A 26,795-nucleotide genomic window follows, 5' to 3' on the forward strand; every position below is an offset into this window, starting at 1 on the left:
ATAATTATATTCATTAAAGAAGCATTTATCGTAATTAAATCATACGACAGATGGCGGACGTTTTGCTGGACAGGTAAAGTCCCAGGTCTTACGGTTCAGTGCAACAACGGCATGGAGACACCATAAACCGACGCCTCCCCTCCCCGGCAATGTATTTTAGGATTACTATTGTACTGTTTAGTCCCAACGTTAATATTGAACTTTTATGGCCCGTTTTTTATTTTTATTTTTTTAATTTATTTGGCTTGGCCTGTTAGCTAATGAAGTTATGAAATAGTGCTTCTATCGAAGGTTATGCGTGTGACCGTCTAAATGTTTGAATACGGTGATATGCATCGGTTCGAATATGTCGTTCATCTGGTCCATGAAAGAGGGGATTTACAAGGCCACCCAACCCAAACACCCGACTCATTAACAATGAAAGACATTCAGTTTTGGTTACAGCGAAACTTCATCTGAAAATAAATAGACTAAAGAAATGCAACACCTCGAACTCGGCAAGGCAGTGGACGCAGGACACAGTCGAGGAATCGTTGGTGGCACCCATGGTCCCGCGGGTCGGGCAGACGCTTGACATGCAGACGACAGACTTCCCTGGATCCGACGGGTGCACCCCAATCAGCGGATTTGCGAACAACTGCCCGAAGAATTCTCTGCACATTTCGATTTTTCCAGCAGCCAGCACGTTCTCAAACATTTCAACCCCCCTTCCAGCGTCCGCCCCGTCCCCAACACCTGGCGTCAGCAGCAGCATCGCACACATGTAGCGGGCTTGGACATCACCCGCATCGGCGGCCTCAAGCAGGGTGTCGACCCCGGCGACGTGTCGGCCCATCCAGCAGAATTCTCTCATCCCTATACGGAATATAGCGCCCGGATTACCTGCGCGCGCGCTTACATAAAGGAACCCATCCTCAGGACGGTCCTTCAAGTCATAACCGAACACGACGAGTATCTCCGCCATGGAGGCCACCTTGTACACCGCAGACGAGCGGCCTGTGTCCAAAAATAGCTTGCAGGTTGCCTGCATGTTAAACAGATCCTGGATCGAGGACGACGCAACCCTTGATGCAACTCTCTCCCATATTTCGTGAGGCAGAAGAGTCAGTGGACAGACGCCTGGTAGGACCCCTTTCCCTTTCCCTTTCCCTTTCCTTCTCCCGTATCCTGCCTTCTCTCCCATTCTGCCTTTCTCGGTGGTTGCACTAGATCTCATCCTATTTGATCTAAATTTATTGAATAGGTTGTGGAAGGGGAAGTTTACAGGAGGACCGTCGTTACTATGGATCACCAGATGCGATGAAGGAAAACTGGGTAGCGAACTTATAAACTGCAAAACAGCTCACCAGATAAGTCAGGAACCGTGCCACGCACGCCTTCATTTACGCCCGCTGTAACCGATGCTTCGTTTTTTGGGTTTGGCACAGGAATCGAAGACATCTTAAACGTAGGTTTAAAACCTGAACGCTGAAAAATAACTTTAAATTTAAATTTAAAACTACATTAAATTTGTTATCCCTTCTTTTTCGTTAAATATAAATATTTTCTTTTTCCAAAAAAAATGAAGTACATTAATTACACATTTTCTATGGAAAAAAAAGTATTCGAAGCACCTTCTCACTTTACAGTATAGGGCCTACACTATAGAGCTATACGTGCACGTTAATGACAAACCCTATCCCTCTCAGTGCTTCTTTCCCAGGTCTTCTCTTCCGCATCTCCTTGCATCTCCTTCTGTCACCTCTCCGTCTATCCTTACCCACCTCCTTATTTCTGCCACCCTCCACTGCTCTCTCCGTTGTGCACTACCGAGAAAATGTCGAAGGAGACTGTCGATGACAACGGCGCCAGGCCCGTCTACCTCAAGGAACAGCCCATGTCCAAACTGATCGACATCGTCCGTACAGATGAAAAGTCCCTGGTATGTGACTTCGTTCAAGCCGAACTTCTCAGGAGGGAGGAAATTTGGGAGGCTAGCGTTGAGACAATATCACAGCAACTCTTCAGGGTCAGGTCCGAGAACTTGAAAGTTAATGGTCAAGTTGAACAACATGGAGGATCAACTGGCTCAAGACGAGAAGGCAAGGCGTCTTGAGGAAAAGTTTCTGCGCATGGAGCAGAAACAGTGTGATGCGACCGTTCGCCGAATGTATGACAGAGCAAACAAAATGATGGCCGAAAGCTCAAAGTGGCGTGACCTGGCACAAAGGGTCGTCGATGTTTTAGAGGTCGAGGACAAATCTATGTCCCCTCCATTACGCGTTCAACCGGAGCAGAGTGAACACAGGGACGGAGGAATTTGACCTGGTGCACATGTGTGACATCTCTATGTTGTGTTGGTTTCTGTCGAAGCCTGAAGCCCTGAACTTTCTATTTAGTTTGTTTCTTAGGTCGCCCTTGTTTCGGTAGATTAATATTCTATGCTTCTAGTCATTATAATTCCGTTTAATCCAGATGCGGTTAACTATCAACATCTTCTCATCTCCTGTATTGTTAGTAATAATTTGAGTATATTTAAATTGAAATAATTTCCCATAAATACGCAAAAGGCAAAACACGCCTTTCGGCGACTCGCCATTGAGTTAACGATTTTTTGGGCTGTTCTGTATCAATTAAAGGATTACACCAATTTTTTTCCAATATCCAAAAAAAGGGCTAATTTTTTTTATATTGGATTGTTATTGGTGTTTTTCATTAATATTATAATATTTTAGTGTAATACAGTATTATGGGATAAGAAGAAATCGTGAGTAACGATTTCAAGTAAGACAAAAAAATTAAAAAAAGTTAATAGAAATCGTAAATTACGATTTTAAGTAAATATAAATCGTTTATTTTCCCAAAAATAAACCAAGTACATCAATTACTTGTTTATTCGACGAAGCTTCCCAATTTACACGGTATATGTATACGTGCCCCTTAACGACAAACCCTACCTCCCAATGCTTCTTTCCCAGTTCTTCTCTGCCGTAACTCCTTCTCTCACCTCTGCGTCTATCCTTATCCTCTTCCTTATTTCTGCCACCTTCCACTGCTCTCTCCACTGTGTAGTTCTGAGAAAATGTCGAAGGAGACCGTCACTGACCCCACACTTAGTCCCGTCGACCTCACGGAAGAACCGATGTCTAATCTGATCAACATCTTCCGTACACATGAACAGTCCGCGGATTTTGACCTCCTTGAGGCCGAACTTCTCAGGAGGGAGGGGTTATGGGAGGCTAGGAGTGAAAAGGCGGCAGAGGAACTCTTCCAGCTCCATGCCAAGAACGTAGACTTAATGGTCAAATTGAAGCAAATGGAGGATCAACTGGAGGAAGAGAAGAATGCACGACGACGGGATGAAAAGTTGCTTCGCAGGACCTTGCGACACTATGACGGGGCCGGTCGACGACTGTATGACAAAGCAACCGAAATGATGGCGGAAAGCTCAAATTGGCGACTCCTGGCAAACAGTGTCGTGGATGTTTTGACAGCCAAAGAGAAATCTTTGTCCCGCCAGGCAGGCGATCGACCGGAGCAGGGTGAAGACAGTGACGGAGGTATCTGAACTGGTTCACATGGGTGACATCTTTATGTTGTTTTGGTTTTTTGTCGATGACCAAAGCCTTGAATGATCTATCTGGTTTGTTTGTTTCGTCGTCCTTTTGATCTTATGAAAAGCTAATTAAACCTCTGTAGCGATTATTATATCTACTTTCATCGGTTCGTTCTCTGCTTATCGTGAATTGTTTGTTGTTACCCATAACTCAGCCCCTATGCCTGTAATTCACCCAAGTGAAACAAGTCGTTTGAGCGATTTAGACAAAATTACGGAATTGTCTCGAGCCGTTATCATTTAACGTTTACCACTCATGATTCCAGAACATTTCGGCAACTATTTACAACTCATGATTCCAACTAAGATGCTTGGATCAACAAAGAATATGACGGGACTGGTTTAAACAAGTACGAACCTCAGTGTGATTCCCTTATTGGAAAAGTAAGCGCTTTTTTTTGTTTGGGGGGTAGTGAAAAACGTAAACGTACGCGCGTTAATCTGCCGAAACACCTCCCGCCTTTGAAAATTTTTTTTTCTTCTTTAATAAATAACCCTTAAACCTGATTAGACTGGAATTAATTGGAAATTAATGTGGGTGCAGTTACCAAGGGCAATAATCAGATTTCTAAAAAAAGCTATGACCGCCGAATGAATTCAAAATTTAAATTATAGCCTTAACCTAATCTTATCAATCATTCCATTTGAGTGGGTCAGTGAAAAATCCCTTCATGTTGTCAGCCTTGGCCCGTTGATGGGTGCACGGATTGATGTAGTCGATCGAAGCAGGTAAGTTGTTCATAATTACACTTATTATTTTGTATATTTACGGTTTTTAAATTTTTTTTTTTTTTTGGTTTGGTCATCCTGGAAAATAACATATTTTTTATCTGGTATTGGGCCAGAGAAACTGACTCGACACAAAAACGAAAACCCGAACTCGCCAGAAACCCAACCCCTAATACCCGACCCCACTCGAAGCTCCTCTCCTCTTCAGGGACGAAACTTTTTGGGGGGCCCAACTTTTTGGCTTCTCCGGGAAGACTTCATGGAAGGGTCATGGGATGGCGCACAGTGCTAAGGGGTGGAACTCTGACTAAATTAATTAATTAGATAGGATTCACCCTTCATATCCGCTCCATTCACACGCTGTCCACTCTCTTGGTGTTCTCCTAACTAGGAATATCTCCTTCTTCTCTGTTGGTGCCTAGACGAGAAAATGGTACGAGAACTCGCGAAAGGTGACGTCGTTAGGGTTATCAAAGCGGCAGGAGATCCGTCGCGACCGATGGTAGGTTAAAGCTTGCTCTTCTGTTCTTTCCATTATTTCTGACTCTCCTCTCCGCATTTTGTTCTATCTCTCACGCCGACTCCTCATGTGCCCTTATATGCAGCGTCTACCGTTACCGATTGAGCTCCTGCCCAAAGATAGCAACCATCTCTACGTCACGGTCGCCGATGGGTCAAACCATACCTACAAGATTGCATTCAGACCCAAGGGGTGGAAAGAGATCACTCTCGGCAGGGGATGGCAAAGGTTCTATCGTGAATACAAGCTACAACCATCTAACATTCTGCTGTTCAAGCACAAGGGCAGAGACGACTTCAGCGTTCGCATCTTTCAGTCACCGGGTGTCGAGAGGTCGTATGCTACGTCCGGTGATGAAGCCGTCGACGTCACGCCCCCGAAGGTTCGACGGAACCGTACACGCGCTCCTGAAGCACCCCGGCGTCGAACGGGGTGCATCAATGTCCCCAGGAGCGCAGTTGCAGCTGAAGTGGAGCAGACGTTTCGGTCCCAGCACCCCTTCTTCATCATGCACATCACAAAAAGGCTCTTGGGCACCCACTTCCTGGTAATGGCTTTCCTTCTCCACTATATATACACGTGTTACGTTCTTCAACTTTGGGGACCGCATTATCTGTTTTCTTACCCTGCTGTGCCCTCTATTAAAAGTAATGTGGCGGCCTACCTGGTCTACATAAAGTGTTGTTCTTTCGCTGGTCCTTACTTTGTTGGCATGTGTGCCCTCCTACGTTTTCCACATCTTCTGTCCTCTGCTGTTGCTTAATTGTTAATGGTTGGCTATCTGGTGGATCGGTTGTTGACTTCAGATTCATTACAGAAATTTGTTCGTAATGTATGTTGTTGTTAAATACTTGAATTCCATTGTTTAGGGAAATAAGCACCCAATTGCATGCTAATTGTTCATAATGCCATCGTCAGTAGTTGTCATTTCATTCTGTTTGACTGCATGCACATTGCATTCATGTTACACATGTCCTTAACTTCATCTCCTTCTCTATTTTGGTTTGCCCAGCCAAATGTGCCGCACTTTGGAGACGACGTCAGGGATGGTGTCATGGTCACTCTCAGATCGGGGAAGATTTCCGTTCGGGCCGTCTACAGCAAATACGGGGGCAAGAGAAGGCGCAATTGTGGCGCCATTAGCCAAGGCTGGGTGGGTTTCTTGCGCAAGTGTAACATAAGTGTGCCCAAGCTGGCCGTCTTTGAGATCTCCAGTACCCACCCAGAAGTGGAGTTGTTGGTCCAATTTCTTGATTTTGAATGAATCCAACTGGGTTGATGAACTAGCTGAGCATGTTATTTTGGATTGCCTTTTCTGATTTCGCAACAACTTTTTCTGTTCTGATTGTTCATGTCTTGCAACTGCTAGACTTAACTCTTTTTGTACATGGTAGAATCTTATGACCGGTGTAACTAAGAAATTTTCAAAATATCAGTGTTCAGAACTTTTCAAAATATCAGTGTTCCTTAGATTACTTTACAATTCCAATTCACACAGCAGCATGGATGCTATCTACACTAATTTGCAATTTCAATTCATACAGCACCATGGATGCTCTACAATAATTTCCACTTTAAATATAGCGCGTTACAAAATAAAGTCATATGGCGGCCTGGATATGGTCAAATTGGAACTATAACACTCCAAAACAGTTTTCTATAGCTACCTATTGTTTGTCCAAACATAGAACATCACGCATGATCTTCTAAGAAGCTAAAACACCTGCTGCATCACCAAACCTTTGCCTAATTTGAAGACCCACGTCCCCACTGGAATTAGCTGTGAGCGCACTAAAAATAATGACTGGTTACCAAATTGTGCCCTGTGAATCATAATCCTCGTCCAAGGCAACGTCCGATGCATCGTTGCATGCCAGCTACAACGATACTTTCAGTTAGCCATGAACTAGGAATCGATGAACAGCAATACATTAATTGAAAAAGACGACTAAACAAATTTGTTGGCAAAGTCTTACCTCATCCTCCGCAGACGAGTCCTCCCTTCTGCCAGTTTCACCTTCGCCCTCACCAATAAAGTACGCTGCACCCTCTTCTGTGTTCATTCTGCTGTTGGGATTTAAGTGGCAGGAAACTCGATCATGCCCTGTCTGGCGACAAACACCGCACCTCTGCACCCCCTTTCATCGTTTCCTTTCTTTGCCTCTTTCGACACCGGACCAGCTCGTGCGGTGAAAAGGACCACCATACTAGACCATTTATCTACTTTTAACAACACTTTTAATAGCCCAACACTTGAGCCCAGCATTGGTTTCAGAAGAAATGTGCATATCAGGGAAAAAAACTCCAGAGGCCCATCACGATTGACCCAAATTCAACCAACTGTGTTCTAACCTAACCCGCCCGACCCGTAACACCAGGGGCTTCTCCTTCGTCATCCTGTCGCCCACCATTCCCGCGTCGCTTCGATCCTTCCTTGTTGGGCGTCTCCGGCAAATCCAGGCATCTAGCCGAAACATCACTCATTGTTATCCGACGGTGACCGTTTCCAGCTCCGGCGAGGACGCTATGCAGATCTTCATCCTCCGAACCAACGAGTCACGACAGAGGCCGCATTTCGGAGAGCAGGCAGCTTTCCAGTGTGACTCCGCGAGAGAAAGCTTCCTGCAACTCCGTTACTCCATTGACGGGTCAGTGACGGATCGCAGCTTATATTGTATGCGTCAAACGACGTCCACGGCGCCTTTGCTTCCCTCTCAGCCCTCCTCTATCATGTCTGATTTGGCGTTAAACAGAATCACTAAACAGCCATTAATTTAGTTCTTAAAACATGATAAACTAATTCTACATAAACCCAACTAATTTTTTATTGTAACAAAAATAACCACCTACAAAGTTAAATTTGCAAACTAACCCCTCTGACACACCTACACCACTAACCAATCATAGGAGGAGAGAGAAAGAGTAGTCTGTACCATTGGATTAAAAAAACAGAGAGATCCGACGGCCATCCTCAAATGGCGCACCAATTAGCCAAACATAAACATCATGTGCGCTGGTGTGCCAAAGCGGTTCGGCACACTGAATCCGTGCCCAAGTTTGTGTAGGAAAAGTGACCAGCAAAATTTTACATGACCATTGGCCTAATTCATGTCTTAAAGTATAACGAGAAACTCTTGGCGAGCAATTTTTAATATTGTTGTCTATCATTTAACAAAGGGGTTAAATGAACCTTTACCAAATATAAATATTAAATTGTCTTTAACAAATAAATTTTATTAATTAATAATATCTACAATCTTAAAAAATATAAATATAAATTATATCAATTTATATGTATAAAATTTTATAAATATAAGTATAAATTATATTTGTATAAAAACTTTTATACATATAGAAATAAATTATTACTGACTAAACACGAATAAAAAATGATAATATTTACTATGGATATAAAATTACTCTTGTATAATAATCTAATTTGTAACATTTTAGCTAGTCAAAATCTTCTATCTGTCACAAGATAAGATTTGACGTGTGACATTTTTCTTGAAGATTAAACACAATGGATTGGTCAAAATTCCTCCCCAACAAAATTGGCTCTCCTGCCTAAGTTTTTAAGGGGACATCTAGTGTACAGATGCATTTGTAAAGATTTTTGTCTTTTATGGTTATTTGTTGGTTTTAAAAGCGTGTCACTAAAAGTGTTGCTTAAAGAGAAAGTGTTACCCTTAATCGTTAACTTGGCTCTGATACCAATTTTAAGATGTAATTTCTTTTAACTCTTCATATTTTGCTTCGAATAAGTCTATGATTTGTATAGATTTGGTTGGTGGTACTTTATAATTTGTAATTTCATAATCAAAAGTATTGAGCATTTCTACTATTACTAATTCTGATTTCATTTTTATAGTTTTTTCAATCTTGTTTTAGTTTATAATATTCTTTTTTGCATTGATTGTTGTATATAAAATCTTTTATCTGTTTGTCTTTTTCTTTAATATAATTTTTCAAGTCCTCCAAAACTTCTTTTATTTCTACTCTTTCTGTTGTTTCTAAATATCTTTTTAATTTTTCAACTTCATTCTCCATTTTTTCTTTCAACAGCTTTAATTCTTTTAAGCCATAATATGGTGTTCCAGGCATTTATAAATTTTTTAAGTTTAGCTCCAACTTGTTTATATTTGTTCTTATTTCTATCCTTTTTATTATAAGGTCATTAATTTCGAACCGAAGACTATTTAATTCTCTTTTATATTCCTTTATTTTACTTTTTAATCTTTTCGCCCTTTTTCTTTTTATTTTGTTTTCTGGTCTTTCAATCTTTGTATACTTCATTATTTATCTTAGAATTTCTGCAAATTCTATCATTGATTCATCACTATTTTCTAGAGATTCTATTAATTTTTCTAACTCTTTAACTTCTCCTTTCAATTTGTCATAGATTATTTTTAGAGCTTCAAATGCTCTTTGATTTATTTCAAAAAACTGTAAATAATTCAACCAATTTTCTCTTTCAAAGAGCTCTTGTTTTTTATCTTGATAGGTTACATATATTTTCTCTTTATTTATTGTCATAACTTAGTGTTTAGGGTGTCATTTAATTTTTCGACCTTTTTTGTTAATTCTTTTATTTCAGAATTTTCTTCTTTAATCTTTAACTTAGATAAACTTAAAGGGCTATTAATTTTGGATTCTCTTATTTGAAAATTCGATGAAACTAACTTTCCTGATGGTTCTTTTAGTAAAAGAACTGGGTTTTCAATAGCTTTATATTTTGGTATTTCTGTTTTTACAATTTTCTGAAATAATTCATCGACATAAATTCTTTCTCTGTTTTTAAATATTATACTATGATGGCTATTTGTTAAAGCATAATTTATATGTAATTGAAAATGGTTCATCGTCTTGTTCCATTAGATTCTTTCTGTGAAATTTATAAGCCAAACTTATAGATCTTCCAAGATTTTCAGTTGATAAAGGTATAGCATATCCAAGATGGGCATTGAATTTAACATTTACGTTTGCCAAGTTTCCATGAACAATTCCAATTATTTGATCTATTGGGTCATCAGTAATTCTTTTGTCACAGATTGCTAAGCTTATTGGTGAATTAATTCCTTTCATATATGTAGATTTGATTAAGACTTGTATAGTACTAATATGAATCCATCCAATTTTAGATCTTTTTTGTTGATCCTTAATTTTCTCAATCTGTTTACTCAATTCTTCATCATTTATCAAAGCTATTTCAAGTTCTCCATTAGCAGATTTTATCTTTATAGGGGCTTCAAGTTGAATTTTTCCATAGTATATTATATTTTTTCTATTAAAAACTTCTTTTAAAAGATTTTGTTTATTAAAATTTTCATTTGATTTGAGATTTAATTCTGTTTTTAGAACAGCCTGTTTTTCGTTATCTAATAAGGCAGATAATCTATAATAATCAGATTCTTCCGTTAATTCTAAACTTTCTAAATAATTCATAACTATGAGATTAAGATAAAGGCGTACCTTTCTGGAGAAAAACTTCCTTTATTTAGAATATTTTACATAAGATGTTTTTATCTCCAGAGGGGAGATTGTAGATACTAACTCCAGATGGGAGTTTAGAATTGGTTTTTCCTAAGGGAATTCTTCTTCAAACTATAGAATCGCCTCGGCCGCTTCCTCCTTGCTCTCCTAGCATATGAGTACTCCTAGCCTCCTGCTTTCTATTGTTTGATGCCTTCTACAATTGCCTAAGCAACCTATTTATAATGGTTGGGTCTGATGGACAATTCCCATCCTTACCCTTCTTATGACGTCATTGCTTACGTCATTGTTTATTATCTTGCACCAGCTACATCGTTGGTGCTCTATGACCTAAGCGCTTACGTCACTATGCAATAATGTTGAGAGATGCTTCAGATTTGCTGTCCTCCTCTTTCATCATGTGACCTTCAGATGCGTTGTCTTCTTCCTTTATCATGTGGGTTGATTCCGTTTCATTATTGCTTTCTGAGACACATAGCTGGCACTTGTGGTCTTCTCTGTCTTTTATCAAATAGCAGAGATTCCTCTTTATCCCTTCAGGGAGCTTTTCTAAGAGTCCAGATAAGTTGTAGAATGCTGATTCAAATTCTACTAAGAGTCTCATCTCTCTTTCTTCAATTTCATTTCTTTTACTGGACACAAGCAAAGTATTTCTGCTTTTATAATTGATTCTTGTGTGAGATTCTCTTGTTATCTTTTGAGTTCTTTCGAAGACCCTTGCTAGTGTGCTGGCTAGTCTTCCTTCATGACTGTAGATTGTTAAATCTTGAACTTGATCAATTGGTTGAAAATTTCCTGGGAAGACGGACATGAAGATTACTTGATGTGCTGGAACCAAGCATTCTTCTTCTTCATTAAAAATAGGTTGACTATTCGTAAATTTTAGGGATATATCCCTTGGATTTACGTTGTCAATCATATTTTTAAATCTCTTTACTGCATCAATGAATCCTGCAGGAAACTCACTAATAATTTTTAAATCATTAAAAATTAGAATTGTATCAATTAATCCATACTGGAAAAACTGATAGGTGTCAGATGGGGAAGCTTCTGGAAATATAACCAGCTTTGTTAGCTGTTCTTTCGCAATAGGATAATATCCCAAGATTGCCCTTTTTTCTTCAGTCCAATTCAGGACTATGTTAAGGGTTTCTCTGAGATTTGATCTACAGACCCTTTTCTTTTCCTTGATTTCAGCCCTTGTAGGAATGTTTCTTATTATCCCTGTTCTCTGGGTTTGAATTGGAGCTTTATCTGCTCTTTTTAGGGTTTGCTCTGGATGAAGAGTTTCATATTCCCTGAAGGATTCTTTTGCTTCTTCCAGTGTTAAAAACCCTCCTTTATGAATTATCCTTGATTGATGTGTAAATGGTGCTGCTTTTTCCCAGGCATCATATACTCCTTTCATGGGGCCATTATAAATTACATAATATTTTTTATCTTGGGTGGATTTTTTGATAATTTCAACAATTGTTTTATTTTCTGGAATTTTTTCCTCACCTGATTTGTCCACCACGCTTAGCTGGCTGAACTCTGATTGTTTGGGTTGTTGTGTTGATTTCATTGCTTCGATGGCCTTCTGGAGGGATTGGATCTGTATCTTTATTTGCTGACAATGCTTGCACTTTTCAAGTTCTTGTTCGTATTTTTGAATTTCTTGATCTAATGCGTTGTAGACGAACTCCATTCTCTTGTTAACGTATCTGCAATAACATTTTTGTCACCCTTAATATATTCAATTTTTATTGGATATTGTAACAAAAATAATTGCCATCTTACCAATCGTCCATGATTATAATCAACTTTTAAATTATATCGTATAAAACCTGTTAGGTAACTTGAATCTGTCCTTAATGTAAATTCTTTGGGTAGTAAATCAATTTTCCATTTCTTAAGAGATTTAATTGCTGCCAGAGTTTCCTTTTCATGAGTGGTATATCTCTGTTCTGTTGGAGTAAAAGTTCCTGAAATATACCTGCAAAGTAATTCCTTTGGGGGATATTTAGAATCTAGTGATTCTTTTTCTTGTTCTAAGCTTTTTATAGCTTTCTTAGCTTTTAGACATCCTGACCAGGTTATGTCTGAGGCATCTGTTTCTACTATTAAGTAGTCATTTTCTTCTGGAATATAAAGTTCTGGAAGTTTTTCACATAATCCTTTAATTCTTTGAATTTGCATACTATCTTTTTCATCCCATTTCCATTCTTTTTTAGTACTTATTTTTGGAAATAAGCTTTTAGTATATTCTGTTATATTTTTTAAGAATCCTTGATCAGAAATATAGTTTATACACCCTAAAAATCTTTGTAATTGTTTTCTATCTTCTATTTTATTAGGAAATAAATTTACTTTTTCTAGAACATTTGGTTGAAGTTTTAGCTTTCCTTGGGCGGATAAAATTAATCCAAGAAACTCTATTTCTTGTTTTGCTATTCTTGCTTTCTTTTTGCTAAGAACTAATCCTTTTTTTTTACATCTTTCTAAAACTATTAATAATTTTTGAAGATGATCTTCTTTATCCTGTTTTGTAAAAATTAGTATATCATCAATGTACACTAAAACAAATTCATTTAATTCCTTTAGATTTTCTTCCATAAATCTTTGATAAATACCTGGGGCTTGTTTTAATCCGAATGGTAATACATTCCATTCATAGAGCAACACACTTGTTGATTCTTTTGTTGGGCAAGTAAAAGCAGTTAATTTCTTTGTTTCTTCGTCTAAACGAAGTTGCCAATATCCTGATTTTGCATCAAGAGATGAAAACCAAGTTGCTCCTTTGATTTTTTCTAAAATAGAGTCTTTTCTTGGAAGTTTATGAGCATCACCAATAGTTGCTTCATTCATCTTCTTATAGTTTATTACCATTCTTCGTTTTCCCCTTTTAATTTCATTATTGTTTTCAACGTAAAAAGCTGGAGCCGCATGAGGACTTTTACTTAATCTTATAATTCCTTTTTCCAAAAGATCTTTACATTCTAGTGAGAACTCTTCTCTATCTCTTGCGGAATAAGGAATTTTATTTGGAACATTTATCTCTTTTGTGGGATCTTTTAATTTAATGCTTACTAATTCGTTATTTGTATTTTTAATATCTAAAGGATTTTCAGCACAAATTTCATCCAAAAATTCTTCTATCTTTATTTCAAGATTATTTTTTGGAATGTTTATCTGAAAGTATAGATTTAAATAACATGTTTCTAATATAGAAAATATTTTAAATTTTAAGATCTTATCTATAGTAGTAGTTGGTATTTTTATACGTTTTGATTTTTGATTTATTGAAGAATCATGTGGAGCTTTTAAAACTATATATGTTAATTCTTGAATGAATGGATGATATAGCTTTAAAAAGTTATTTCCTATGATAAATTCCATTCCAGAATCTAACATATATATAGATGGAACAATGAACCTATAATTTTGAATAAAAATTTCAACCATCTCTGCTTTTTGGTCAATTTTATGTATTGATTTGTCAGCTATTCTAACTCTTAATGGTTTCTTTAATTTTTTCCAATCAAGTTTTATATTTGAACTAGCAAAGCATTGTGTTGCTCCAGAATCTATGAAAGCATTTATAAATTTTTCTGTTATTTTTATAGTAATAAATGTAGCATTATTACTCAGTCTCTGAGTTTGTTTCTGAGACATATTCAAAAATATAGTCTAAGTTATCATATTCTTCTAATGGTTCCATGAAACAAAACTTAGCAATTTCTATTTGTTTAGTAAGATCCTTTTTATCCTTCTTTTTTGGGCATTCATTTGTGTAGTGTCCTTCTTCTTGGCAATACCAACATTTACAATTTTCTTTTTTATTCGGGCAATAGTTATTTCTTTGTCTTTTGTTTTTATTGTTATTTTCTTTCCTAAAATATCTCTTTTTTCTCCAGTTTGGATAGTATTTTCTTCTTCTAAATTGATATTTTCTTTTTCTTTGAAAATTTTTATTAAGACCATATTTTTGAGGTATCTCTTCATTGTCCTGACAGCAAATTCTAATTATATTTGCAAATCTTTTTTGAGTTGCTTCTTGCATACAACGTTCTTTTATTTCCTCTCTTATTGCAGAGGTTGCTCCACCAAAATTATTTTCAATTGTTCCTCTATTTATTTCTCTTATAAATCTTCCCATTATAAATTCATTAGCAGGATATGGAAGTTTTGTTATATACATACTGAGATAATGATTTTTGTCTTCTTCTTTTAATTTGTAATAGTGTATTCTATATTCACATATATAAGACTCCACATTACATAAATCATATATCTGAATATTAGCTAAATGGTTTTTTGCTTCTTGATATTCTTTATTATAGACTTCTTGTCTATGATCTATAATATTTTTTCCAAAAAATTCTTTATATAGAATCATCATTATATATAATATCTTATCATAAGCTGTTGTTTTTGTTTCTAATTCTTCTATTACTTGGTTTTCTATTGATGTCATATAATCTCTTATAGTTCCTTTAGTATGAAATCCTATGTAATTCCAAATGTCTCTTCCAGACAATTCACTAAGTTTTGGATTAGTAAAGGCCTCTAATAAGAAGGAATTCAACCAGTTTTCAAAAATTTCTTTTTCGTTCTTTTTGCAGTCTAAATCGAGCATTCTTTCTCCTTCCATTTCCTGGATTTTAGGAACGTATTTCGATGGTATTTTTGTATATTTTGAATCTTTATTTATAAATCCTTTTTTAAAAGCATAATTATCAAAACCTGTTTCCCATTTAAATTGAGATTGATTATTCTTAGATGTTCCAGCTTCATTTTTTACTTGTATTGGAATTGCTGGTTCTTCGTCACTTGAATAATCTAGAATGTGTTCTTCATTTTCTATGTTTTCAGAATTTACTAATTCTTCTTCTATTTGAAAACCATGTTCCATAATATTATTTTCTTGAGCCATTTTTAATTGTTTAAAAAGCATTGTAACTTCTTCTAATTTTTCTTCAATATTCATAATTTCAATGGTGGTTTTACTTTTAAGTCTGTTATGTTGATTATATTTTGAAATTTTTCTTCTTTGAGATTCTCTTTTTCCTTATTTCTTTGAAATTTTATAGATAGTAATATTTCTTCAAGCATATCTACTATAGAATTTAATTGTGGGTTAAAAGTATGATGAAGATGTGGGGAATCATTTCCATGATAGCATTTTTTAGAAATTCCATGTGAAAAGTAAGTTTTTTCAGGTTTTTGAAGTCCTTCAATAAAACTTATAGTAAAATAAAGATTTTGAGAAAAATCATTTTGTATTGATTTTAAGAATTCAGTGTCATTACAATTAACATTGGTTAAAATCATTAATTTTTGATCTATTAGTTTTGATAATTTAATTATTTATTCTCTTAAATCTTCTAATTTACTTTTTTCCATTAGGTGACGCTTTTCTTTGTGAAGAGTTACGGTTTTAAGTTAAAGTGTGGTTTTAGAATGTGTGGTTTAGATTTTGCCACGTAAGCACATCTTTAAAACAACATCTTTACCATATATTTCTCCGTTTTTAATCATTAGTTACATGTGGATTAAATATTAATTTTCGGAGTGGAAAATGTTCTCTCTCTTATTAACGGAGGATACGTCCAAGATTTAATAAATAAAATTATACAACTCTAGATATCAAAATATAACATATATTTCTTTTATTTTAAAATAATTTGTCTAGAAAATTGAGGTTTAATTATTTTTTTGGTTTTTATAATTTTTATTAAAATTTTAATTAAATTTTTATATTTTTTATTTTTTAATTAAATTTTTAAATTATTTTTCATTTTATAATTAGATTATTATTAGTGTACAAAAATTGTTAGAGTTAACAGATTTTACAAATTATTACAATTAAGAATCTAATTAAAATTCTGACTACATATTTTTTGAAAAGAATATTCTATTAATGTTAATATTTTTTATATGAAAAAATTTAATTACAAAATTATAAACAATGTGAAATCTAGTTGAACGAAAAAAATATAGAGATCTAATTACAAATTTAATAAAACTATAAAGACTAATAATTAAACCAAAAGATAATGTATCTAGATTTAGAGCCCGTTTAAAAATTTTCAAAAGGTATTTTTTTGGATTTTTTGACTTATGTAAAATTACATTGTTTAGTACAGTTTTTTAAATATGCTTTTAATTTTTTGAAAAATTATTTAAAAACTTTTGAAATAGTAAAAAAATTTGACTTTTCTCCTTTTCAAAAATTATTTTATTATTTCTATTTAAAACAAGTATTTCTATAATAATAATTTAAACATAAAATAATTTATTTATAAACTGTTTTAATATAAATCCATATATATGTTTTAAACTCTTTTATCAAAAGAATTTAATTAAATTATTTACCTCAAATAACCCTTAATTCACATCTAAATACATTATTTTTTAAAAAATGAAAATGTCAAAGCATCATCTATTTTAAAATGGAGGGAGATAGAAAATTGAGCATAAGATTTCTCATCTAGTTCTGAATTTTATTTATTTATTTCTTCTAACCATCCACATTAAACATAGGTAGAGTGGCAGCTAAAACATCCTACACATCCTTTTCACTAAACACCCTTATTGAGATTTTCAACAACGTAAAATGGCAATAATTGAACAAGTATGTGGACTTTTTCTCAGTGTTCTCCAATCTTTGTCGATACAATTAGTTTTTCTTTTCCCACGCTACTTCAAAGACTATATCTAAGTCTAAGCCAACGTAATTTGAGGTTTCGTATGAAGTCTTTCTCATTTTACTTGGTCGCACAATGATCCATTCCCCGCAGTTGAAGGTCCACAAATTGGTTCGGTGATATTTGTTGCCATTTTGTTTTTTTTTTTATCAATAACACTGTTCATACACCAAATATTCTTGATATTTATTTAAAACTAATGTATGCTTTTGTGTCCTACGCGGATAATATATAAAATTATATAAATTTTTTTATTAAAATTTAAATAAAAAAATATATAATAATTATTATTATAAATATTTTACAATTTAAAATTATTAAAAATAATTAATATTTATTTTAATCAATTTGAATTGGTCGAATGATCATTTCATTTGTCCGCTTAAGCAAGTATTTTGAGTTTGAATCTTATCTTGTGTGTATAACAATTCATTAATTAGCGACAGACCCTTAATAAATAGAGCATCAATATGTGGTGGATTAGTTCTCGAGATGCCGAGCTAGAAAATTCATAAAAAAATTGTATTTATCTTTAGAATAGATTAATTTTTTATTAATAGCAATATTTATGGACTTTTGTCTTTATTAAAATTTATTTGGACAATTTTATTTGTTGGTAACATATTCATGCTTGAACTCAAAATAATATGATTAACATTGTTACTTATTAAAACTTTATATTTTATAAAATAACTTTTAAATTTTTTAAATTTATGTGATTACAAATATTCTTGATATTTATTTAAAATTACAATTATTATTAATTAAATATGTCAGTTGCTAAAAACTCTTGATATTAATGGTATCTACTACGAGTGTATGACCAAAAAAAAGAAAACGACTCAAAGCTAAACTGCTCTTGGGTCAAGCCCATCTTTTTAGTGCGGATTTTTTTCTCTTAAAAGGTCATGCCCATCTCTCTGTTTTCTACGGGTTTCATTATGATTTATGACCTTTATTATGATTAGGACAAATTACAATGAGCTCTAATGAAATTTTGTGAAATTTATCATGGGTCTGTTCAATTTACACAACATATATTGATCTCCTCTGAAAGTTAATTAATATTACATCGATGTACCTTTATAATTTATAAAATGTGATACTAAATTTCATTGTAAAGATAATACATCATCAATGAAGATAAATGTAACTTTTTTATATAAAATATTTCATACTAATAAGATAGCTAGATATAAAAAAATTATATTCTTCTTAATATGGCTAATCATTTGGTAGACTGCTTTAATATCTGAAAAGTAGATATATATAAAGAAAAAGAAATATAAAATATGTCAAACACCGTTTGGTTAATGCCTATGTTTACGAAAAAACTATGAATACAGTTATATATATATATATATATATATATAGCCTTTTTTATAAGACACAAAATTAAAGATATAAAGAGATAAATATGCATAAAATATATGTACTTTCTGTCTTTCTAAAATATTTAGACACATTTTTAATTTGAAAAATTAATTAAATTATATCTTGAATTATTTTTTTTAATATTTTTCACTTTAAAATTATCCTAAACTTATTAGTTTCATTATTTTCTTTTCTTCTCTATTTTTTCTATTTCTCATCTTCTTCTTCCTTTAGATTTATTGCGCGAAGAAAAATGTCATTCATTCACCACTAATATCTCGCAAAAAAAGTTTTTATACTTTTGACGATGTATTTTATAGATATATTTCATCTCTTCGTTCGTCTCTCGTCTTATTTATTAATATATTTTATCTTTTAATTCTTCTCTACTCATCATTTTATGACTAAAATTAATACTTAAAAACATTGAAACACATATCACCATAGTACATGTGAAATAGAAATACCTTTCAAATAAATAAATTAAATAAATAAATAGGTTTATATATAGTGATATAAAGAGCATGTGTAACTGTAAGTAGTTCCAACCAGAATATGTTGTTGGTGATGATGATTAGGCCAGCACCTATAATTTAGGCTCCCCAATATTGTTATGGTCAATTTCCCATCCAGATAAGATAATCAATTAGCGATGTTGAAACCTTAAAAAGGAGGATAGAGCAAGATTAACAAATGCTATAATTAAGTGGCTGTTCCATTAATTTAAGACCACTTTCCTAACATTCATAAGATATAAGAAAAAAGTCTTTCAAAAAAAAAAAAGATATAAGAAAAAAGGGTATAAGCTAATAAACAGGTAAGCATCCACTAAATTTAATTTGCTTAAATTATTATTATTATTATTATTATTATTATTATTATTATTATTATTATTATTATTATTATTATTATTATTACTATTATTATTAAACACTTTAAAATCCCTAAATGGTTGGGCATGGTAGCTCAACTGCATCCATCAGAATTCAACTATGCAATCTTTAGCCTTTTAGAACTAAGCAACTATATGAACCTCTAGTGTTTGTTTGGGTCTAAAAAATTATATGGCAATGATTTGATTTAAAATGAAATATATATGTTGAAATTAGAAATTACATTGATTTAGAAATCATAATAAATGCATAATATTGCATCTTGCTTACCCTTTTGCCACATCATGTTATAATAATAATAATAATAATTAGGGAACATTTTAATTTACACAATTTGAGTTAGAATTTAATTAATTAAGGAAATTGAGAATGGGTGTGTTTGTAATATGAGAGAGTTCATTCTGACATAACATTCATGTTAAATTAAATTATTTAATTTAAACTCTCACAAGTATTTGAACTAGTCATTGCATGTGTATAAACTTTGAAAATTTTACAAGCTAACTAACGTTAGCTAGCAAAAGAAAAAATGAGTGAAACAGGTAGAAGCTTTTGATACAAGAAACTTACCTTCATTTAATACATAGAAAAGGATGAAAAAAAATAGTGCAAATAGCTAGAGAAATTAAAGATTCAAATGCTTGACCAAAAAAGAAGAAATATTCGGATGAAAAATCAAGTTTCAACGATGGTGTTTTGGTATACATGTTATCAAAAAATATTAATCGATCTAATAATTTTTGTAATAACATAAGTTTATAAATTTGAAAATTTAAAAATTATTTTATAAAATGTGAAATTTTAACAAGTAATAATGTTGATCATATTATTTTGACTTTAAGAATGAATACGATACCAATAAATAAAATTTTTCTAAGTAAATTTCAACAAAGACAAAAGTTCATAAGTATCGCTGCTATTAATGAAAAATTAATCTATTTTAAAGACAAATACAATTTTTTTCTATCGACTTTTTTAACTCGACAAGTCGAAGATTAATCCACCACATATTGATGCTCTACTTATTATTAATCTATTCAAATTTCAAATACTTACTTAAGCAGACAAATAAGATAATCATTTAACCAATATAAATTGATTAGAATAAATATTAATTATTTTTAATATTTTTAAATTATAAAATATTTATAATAATTATTATATATATATTTTTCATTTAAATTTTAATAAATTTTTTTATATAATTTTATGTATTATCTCATACAAAGTATGAAAACATACACTAGTTCGGATGAAAAATCAAGTTTTAATATATTAGTTTATCTATTGTATATATTAAGTTATTTTGTAATAAAAAAAACTTTTGGTCTTTGATTGGAGGAAAGGGCCAGAGGTTGATCTTTGTTTATTAGCTCATTTATGAAATTAAAAAGGAAGTACAAGATAGTCATCTCTAATAAACAATATTCATTTTGTTTTATAATATCCCATACTACTTTTAAAAAGTTAATGCATTGAGAACTAAAATATATCTAATTTTTGTTAATTTTATAAGTGTATTGCAGTCTTTTTTTAATTAATCCTCAAAAGTTATTTTAGTACATTAAAAGTGGGCTACAAAAATATTTTAGTATTTTTAAAATTAATTCTAAAAGGACATTTTAGCCTCTTATAATAGATTATATGAATATTTTGTCTTTTTTAAGTTAAATTCAAATTTTAATTTTTAATAAATTTTACTTTTGGTGACTTATGTTTTTTTTGCTGACTTAATAAAATTTAATAACCTTTAACTTAAAAGGATATTTAGTTTTTTCAAATTAATTATAAGAGGTTATTTTGTCAAAATATTAAAAAGGTATTTCAATCCTTTTACATATTACTCAAATGGATATTTTAGTTTTTTTTTAATTAATTAAAAGAATATTTTAGTATGATATAATCAGTATATGATATATTTTTAAATTTGTTTAATATTTGAAATGAAATGTAAAAAGATATAAATGGTTAGATTTAAATATAAGTTATCTATTTATTAATGATAAGACATTAAATTATCACATGTTAAATTTAAAATTATGTCAACTAAGAGGGGTGCTTGTATGTACCTAGGTGTATTTGTGTATATACAAAATTGATAAAAAAATTATTTGAGATTATAGTTTGAGAACCATAGATAATAGTAGCTTGTTAAATAAATTATTATTAGTAAGTTCATATACAATATATAAAAATTAACCATAATCATTATATATTCTACCGTTATCAAATAATTGATAACCAAAAAATGCATTCACAGATTGCTAATTATTATTATTATTATTATTATTATGATTATTATTAATAATAAGTTTATATACTATATAAAAAAAAGTTTAATCATCATCATTATATTATCATACAATAATAAAATTAAAAGAGTAGGTAAAAAATACATAAAAAATAAAATTAAAAGAGTGCGTTAATTTTTTTGAAAAAAAAATGGGGTGAAAGAGGCTCGAACTCTCGACCACCACCCCGTTAGGTATATTTCAGCAGCTCTATTTTTAAACTTTAATTAATCACTTAATCGTGGTTTTATCATTTATTAAAAAATTAGCTAAAAGAAGAAAATTCTTTAAGAATTCAACAATCACATAGCAATAAAATTAGAAGAATACATAAAAAATACACAAAATTTATTATAAAAGAGTGCACATATAATAGGCATACAAAAATATTTCACAAAAATATTATTTATATATTAAAAAATAGTCATTATGTATAAATAACTCTTTTCAGTAACTGCAACTAATTCTTGTTCTTTTAATTTTCTCTCAAACTCCTTACTCTGAATAACAAATAAGAGCTACAATTTCTTAATATTAAATAATCGTGAGGTTATAGCAAGCAAATAAGATTCTTTTAATATAAGTAATTAAAGAAGAATAATACCTTTTCTTTTTTATTTCTGCATGTTTTCTCTTTTACCTTCAAATCTTCTCCTAATTTTAGTATTTCATTGTCTTTCATTCTGCATCCACTCCTTATTTCTTCAAACTATACCAAAGTGTAAATAAAAAATTATTTGCATATAATATGGTGAAATAAAATCATTTTTAATATATTATACTAAAAAAATAGCAACCTACCATCATATCAAAAAAGAACATAGGAATTACCAGTAGTCACTAGTCAGTGACACTGCTTTCAGTTGCTCATTTATTGTAGATAATGATATCAATGACTCAAGAAGATTCTTGTATCTCTTTTAGCTCGTTCATCTGAAACATTCTAACGAAAAACAAGAAAAAAAAATGAAGTTTTATGCAAGGTCCAGAAAAACAAGATTTTTTATGGAAAAAAATTCAGAACAAACAGTAAAACACAAACACAAAACAGCAATAATTTAGTCTCCAGTCAGTAAATAATAGATTAAACAGCAAGTTCAGATACAGAGAGAAAATTTAGAAAAAAAATTAAATCAAATACAAAAAAATACATAATAAATCAGCATAAACAGCAAAAGATTTAATTACTTTTTGATTGTTTCATTTTCAACATACAACCAATAAAAATTAACCATCAATAAAATTAACTCAGAATTTTAAAAAATCAACAACTCAGAATAAACAAAAATTCACAACATTAGTATTATACTCTTATTAACTCAGGAATTTAGGATAAACCCAACAACTCAGGATCCCATAATTAGAATTATTAACAAATTGAATCACCAAATCAAACTCAAAACAAGCAAAAATAAATTGAACCCAACAACCCAAAATTACAGAATAAGAATTATTAACAAACTAAATCAACTCAAAACAAATAAATTGAATCCAATAGCTCGGAATTATAGCATCAGAGTTATTAAATTGAATCACATAATCAATTCAAAACAAGCAACTCAAGTTAACAAAATCAATAAACAAACCTAGTAACTACTCAGAATCATAAAAATCAGTTTTATTAACAAATTTTCAAAAAAGTAAAATAATTACAAAAAATCAGAAACTAACAAAATGGGTAAACAAATCCAACAACTCAAAATCACAGGATTAATATTATTAACAAAGCAGAGCTCGAACAGAGGGGAGGAAGCAAGTGACGACGACAAAGGAAAGAACCACAAAAAAGAGCCCAAACAGAGAGCGCTAGAAAAAAAACAACAACACAGTAAAGCAGCAGAGTTAATCAATAATCAAATAATCAATTAAACTTTCAATAAAATCACAAAACATTTAATGATCAAATATTCATCCCGTGATCCAGAGCATTAAAAAAATTTAAAAAATAAGAACAAGTGAGCAGTGAACACTGACTTTCGGTTTCATATTTTATTTGGTAAGTTAGACATGACAGAAAATTATAAAAATAATTAGTGTCTCAAGTTAAAAATTAATGTCTCAATATTTTAGAGAGACACAAAATATATATTTTTAATGGGTGATTCAAATTACACACACGCTATTCATAATAATTCGAATTGGGGAAATACTCAAGAGTTGATGTCCATAGTAATTCGAAAGAGAGTGTATTGTATAGGCAAAAGAGTAGCGTATGGAATTCGAATTGATAGCTCATTAATATTTTAAAAAAGTATTGTAATTAAATATTTTGTTAGTTTTTTTTAATGCATAAAATAATATATATATATTTTTTAATTTTTAAATTATTAATTTTTAATAAATTATTAATTTTTTAATAGAAAAATGGGCAGAAAAGTATTGCAAATTATATCACAAAATGTGTGTAGTTTGAATCACTCTCTTTCGAATTACTATGGGCACAACTCTTGAATAATTCGAAACTGTCCAATTCGAATTACTATGGATAGCGTGTTTGTAATTCGAATCACCTCATTCAAATTAGTGTGTATAATTCAAATCAGATTGATTCGAATTAATGTTTATGTGCGTGTGTGTAATTCGAATCACACGTGTAATTCGAATCAGTGTGATTTAAATTACTGTAATTTAAATTGCTCTAATTTAAATTACATAAAAATGTATATCTCATTGATTCATGTATCATTTTTTTACTGAATTGTAAAATTATGGTGTGTCATTGGCTTAGATGGATAATTTATCCTATTTTAAAATATCTTCTTTTGGGTCTGGTTGACTAAGAACCTCTTCAAACTGCAATTTTTCCCAAAAAAAGTGAAAATATATTGAGTGACATGTGTGATGAGTTATAAATAGTGATTAGACCAACATAAAGAGAAAAAAGGAAATAACAAACCAAGGCAACTAGCACTTTTGATTCAGTCACAATCTCATTTGTATTGATAATGCTCCTTTTCGGATATGAGTTCATAGAGAACAACACCAAAAGCATATATATCTATTTTGAGGAAAATTTCACCATACTGTGCATATTCAAATGTACCAACAAATCTTATTTGTAATGAAGAACTATCATATTCAATGAATAAATACCCATAATTATTCTTAAAATTTGTATAAATACTCAATCTAATTCTTAAGATCTTAATTTTTCATTGTAGTCCTCCAGATAAAGTTCTGAGCATTTAAAGTGGTCTTTGGCCATATTTTTTATGATAAACCATCACTAGAGCGCTAACATGAACTCGGTTTGCTACACTGGAGGGGTCCAACGACTAGCTGAGCTGGCTAATTTTCAATTTGTACCCATGTTAGTCCCTCTTATTATATGTAACCCTAAATTCTCAAATTTTTATACAGTTTATCTCCTCTTCATCTTCATCTCTTATTCTTCTTTTTTCATACACTGCTTCCTGTTCATACTCTTCCGTCTGGGGCCACTACTCATGTCGATGATAGGTGGTGGTAGTACTGCAGGCGGAAGCTCTGTCCGTTATCCATCTAACTGGAACCGTACGAGAACGCAAACGAAGAGCAGAAGATCGGTCCCGCCAGAATGGTAACGATTGTGGCTGTCGGCCGGTTCTCAGATGGTCTGGTACAGATACAAATTCGAACAAACAGTTTTATGACTGCTCCAATTATAATATGGGTTAGAATAATTACTTGTGTTGTTAATCTCCTCAATGTTCTTTTGTTGCTCCTCTCTGAATTTTGATTGTTTGTTGGTTATAGACAAGTGGGACGAGATGGTGCGGATTTTTTGTGTGGGCATATTTTATGAATGAGGAACATGCTGATAAATTAGAATCTTGTGGTGATGATTATGAAACAAAGATGAACTTTGATTGGAGGTTTCGAAGGCTGGAGGAGGATGTCTATATGCAAAAAGTGATTACCCAGTTGCTAGTGTTAGCTGTGTTTGTACTGATAGTGTTGTCCATTATCCAAGCCTTTTTCAGGAACATGCTATTAGTATTGTTTTATGTCATTGTACCCAAGTTCTTTATGGTAGTTCTGTTTGTAGAAGACATCTAGAGTATCAGTGTCTAAATCACCTAAACAGGCCTTGTTGTCTGGAGAATATACCATAATCCCTTTTGCATTTTTTTTGAAGTCACCCCTGTGATGAAATATGATGTCCAACATCTCTTCCATCTGCAAGAAATTTTAAATTTTCACTTAATACAGGCAGAATTTGAAAGCCTATTAATGTATTAAAAAAAATCACCACAAGAAAACATATTTTTCCAATCCTGCATACATCTCCCTGTTTCATCCCTGTTTCATTCGGGTTAAATAGAGCAACCTCACAAACCCCGCCAGCCTTCAAACCCAAGACACTACAATGACACCAAAACTCCATAACCTCAACTACACTAACAACTCGCATATCATCAACCAACACTGTATTGAAAATGCAAAGTATAACAAAAAAAGAAGGTTACCTTGAGTCCGATCACAAAGTCAGAACCTCGTGCTTCTCGTGAAGGAGGGAAAGAACGATAACAACTTTTGGTCGGATTACTTCTTCTCTCAAAATTTTCAAGACAGCAAATACAACCCTACGGCTACGCCATTGATGGAGAGATGAAGAAGAAGTCAGAGGGTGGAAGAGAAAGAGACGAATGAAGTGAAGTGTTTGTGTTGGGAGAGAAAACTGTTTTTCATACTAAATAACATCTAAACGACGTTATTTTTGGCTATCAAAGGTGCCAAACTAAAACGACGATGTTTTGGGCCCCTCCCACGTGGTAATCCGAGGTCACGTTAGTACTCCAGTGATGACTCATCACCTGAAATATGATCAGAGACTACTTTAAATGCTCGAAGTTCTATTTAAAAGACTACAATAAAAAAATCGAGATCTTAAAGATTAGATTGAGTATTTATGCAAATCTCGAAAACGACTATAGATATTTACTCAACAAATATTATGTGGTGTGGAAAAATTATATGTGAGACATCAAATACACATGCTCTTATATTAAATTTTGAGAAAGCTAAGAGATAAACCAAACCGTTTGAACTAAACTAACGTATTTGTGGGTCATGTACTAAATAAAGAAAATGAACGATCACCTACTCCTTTGGAAATTTCCATGGAAACAATAACCATTATATATATATATATATATATATATATATATATATATATATATATATATATATATACTACAACGATTACCACCACGTATCGTTAAAATTAAA

The 26,795-nt window shown here is 32.2% G+C and overlaps 1 protein-coding gene and 1 long non-coding RNA gene across 2 annotated transcripts; both read right to left on the reverse strand.

The window, feature by feature from the left end:
* Positions 1–451: 451 nt before the first annotated feature.
* On the reverse strand, positions 452–1,216 carry LOC112746901 (uncharacterized). The gene has a single exon (XM_025795016.1). The coding sequence runs from the start codon at positions 1,214–1,216 to the stop codon at positions 452–454; it is 765 nt and encodes a 254-aa protein (XP_025650801.1).
* A 17,648-nt stretch (positions 1,217–18,864) lies between these two features.
* LOC140179052 (uncharacterized) lies at positions 18,865–23,525 on the reverse strand. The gene is made up of 3 exons (XR_011872651.1): positions 22,386–23,525; positions 22,189–22,293; positions 18,865–19,062 (listed from the first exon to the last, which is right to left on the reverse strand). It is a non-coding gene; the product is annotated as an uncharacterized lncRNA (long non-coding RNA).
* Positions 23,526–26,795: the final 3,270 nt, after the last annotated feature.

The sequence above is a fragment of the Arachis hypogaea genome, chromosome 15 (genome assembly GCF_003086295.3).
Source record: "Arachis hypogaea cultivar Tifrunner chromosome 15, arahy.Tifrunner.gnm2.J5K5, whole genome shotgun sequence".
Classification (NCBI taxonomy): domain Eukaryota; kingdom Viridiplantae; phylum Streptophyta; class Magnoliopsida; order Fabales; family Fabaceae; genus Arachis; species Arachis hypogaea.

Coding starts and splice junctions, on each gene's coding strand:
- LOC112746901 (XM_025795016.1), bottom strand. CDS start 1,216: ATGAGATCTAGTGCAACCACCGAGAAAGGCAGAATGGGAGAGAAGGCA.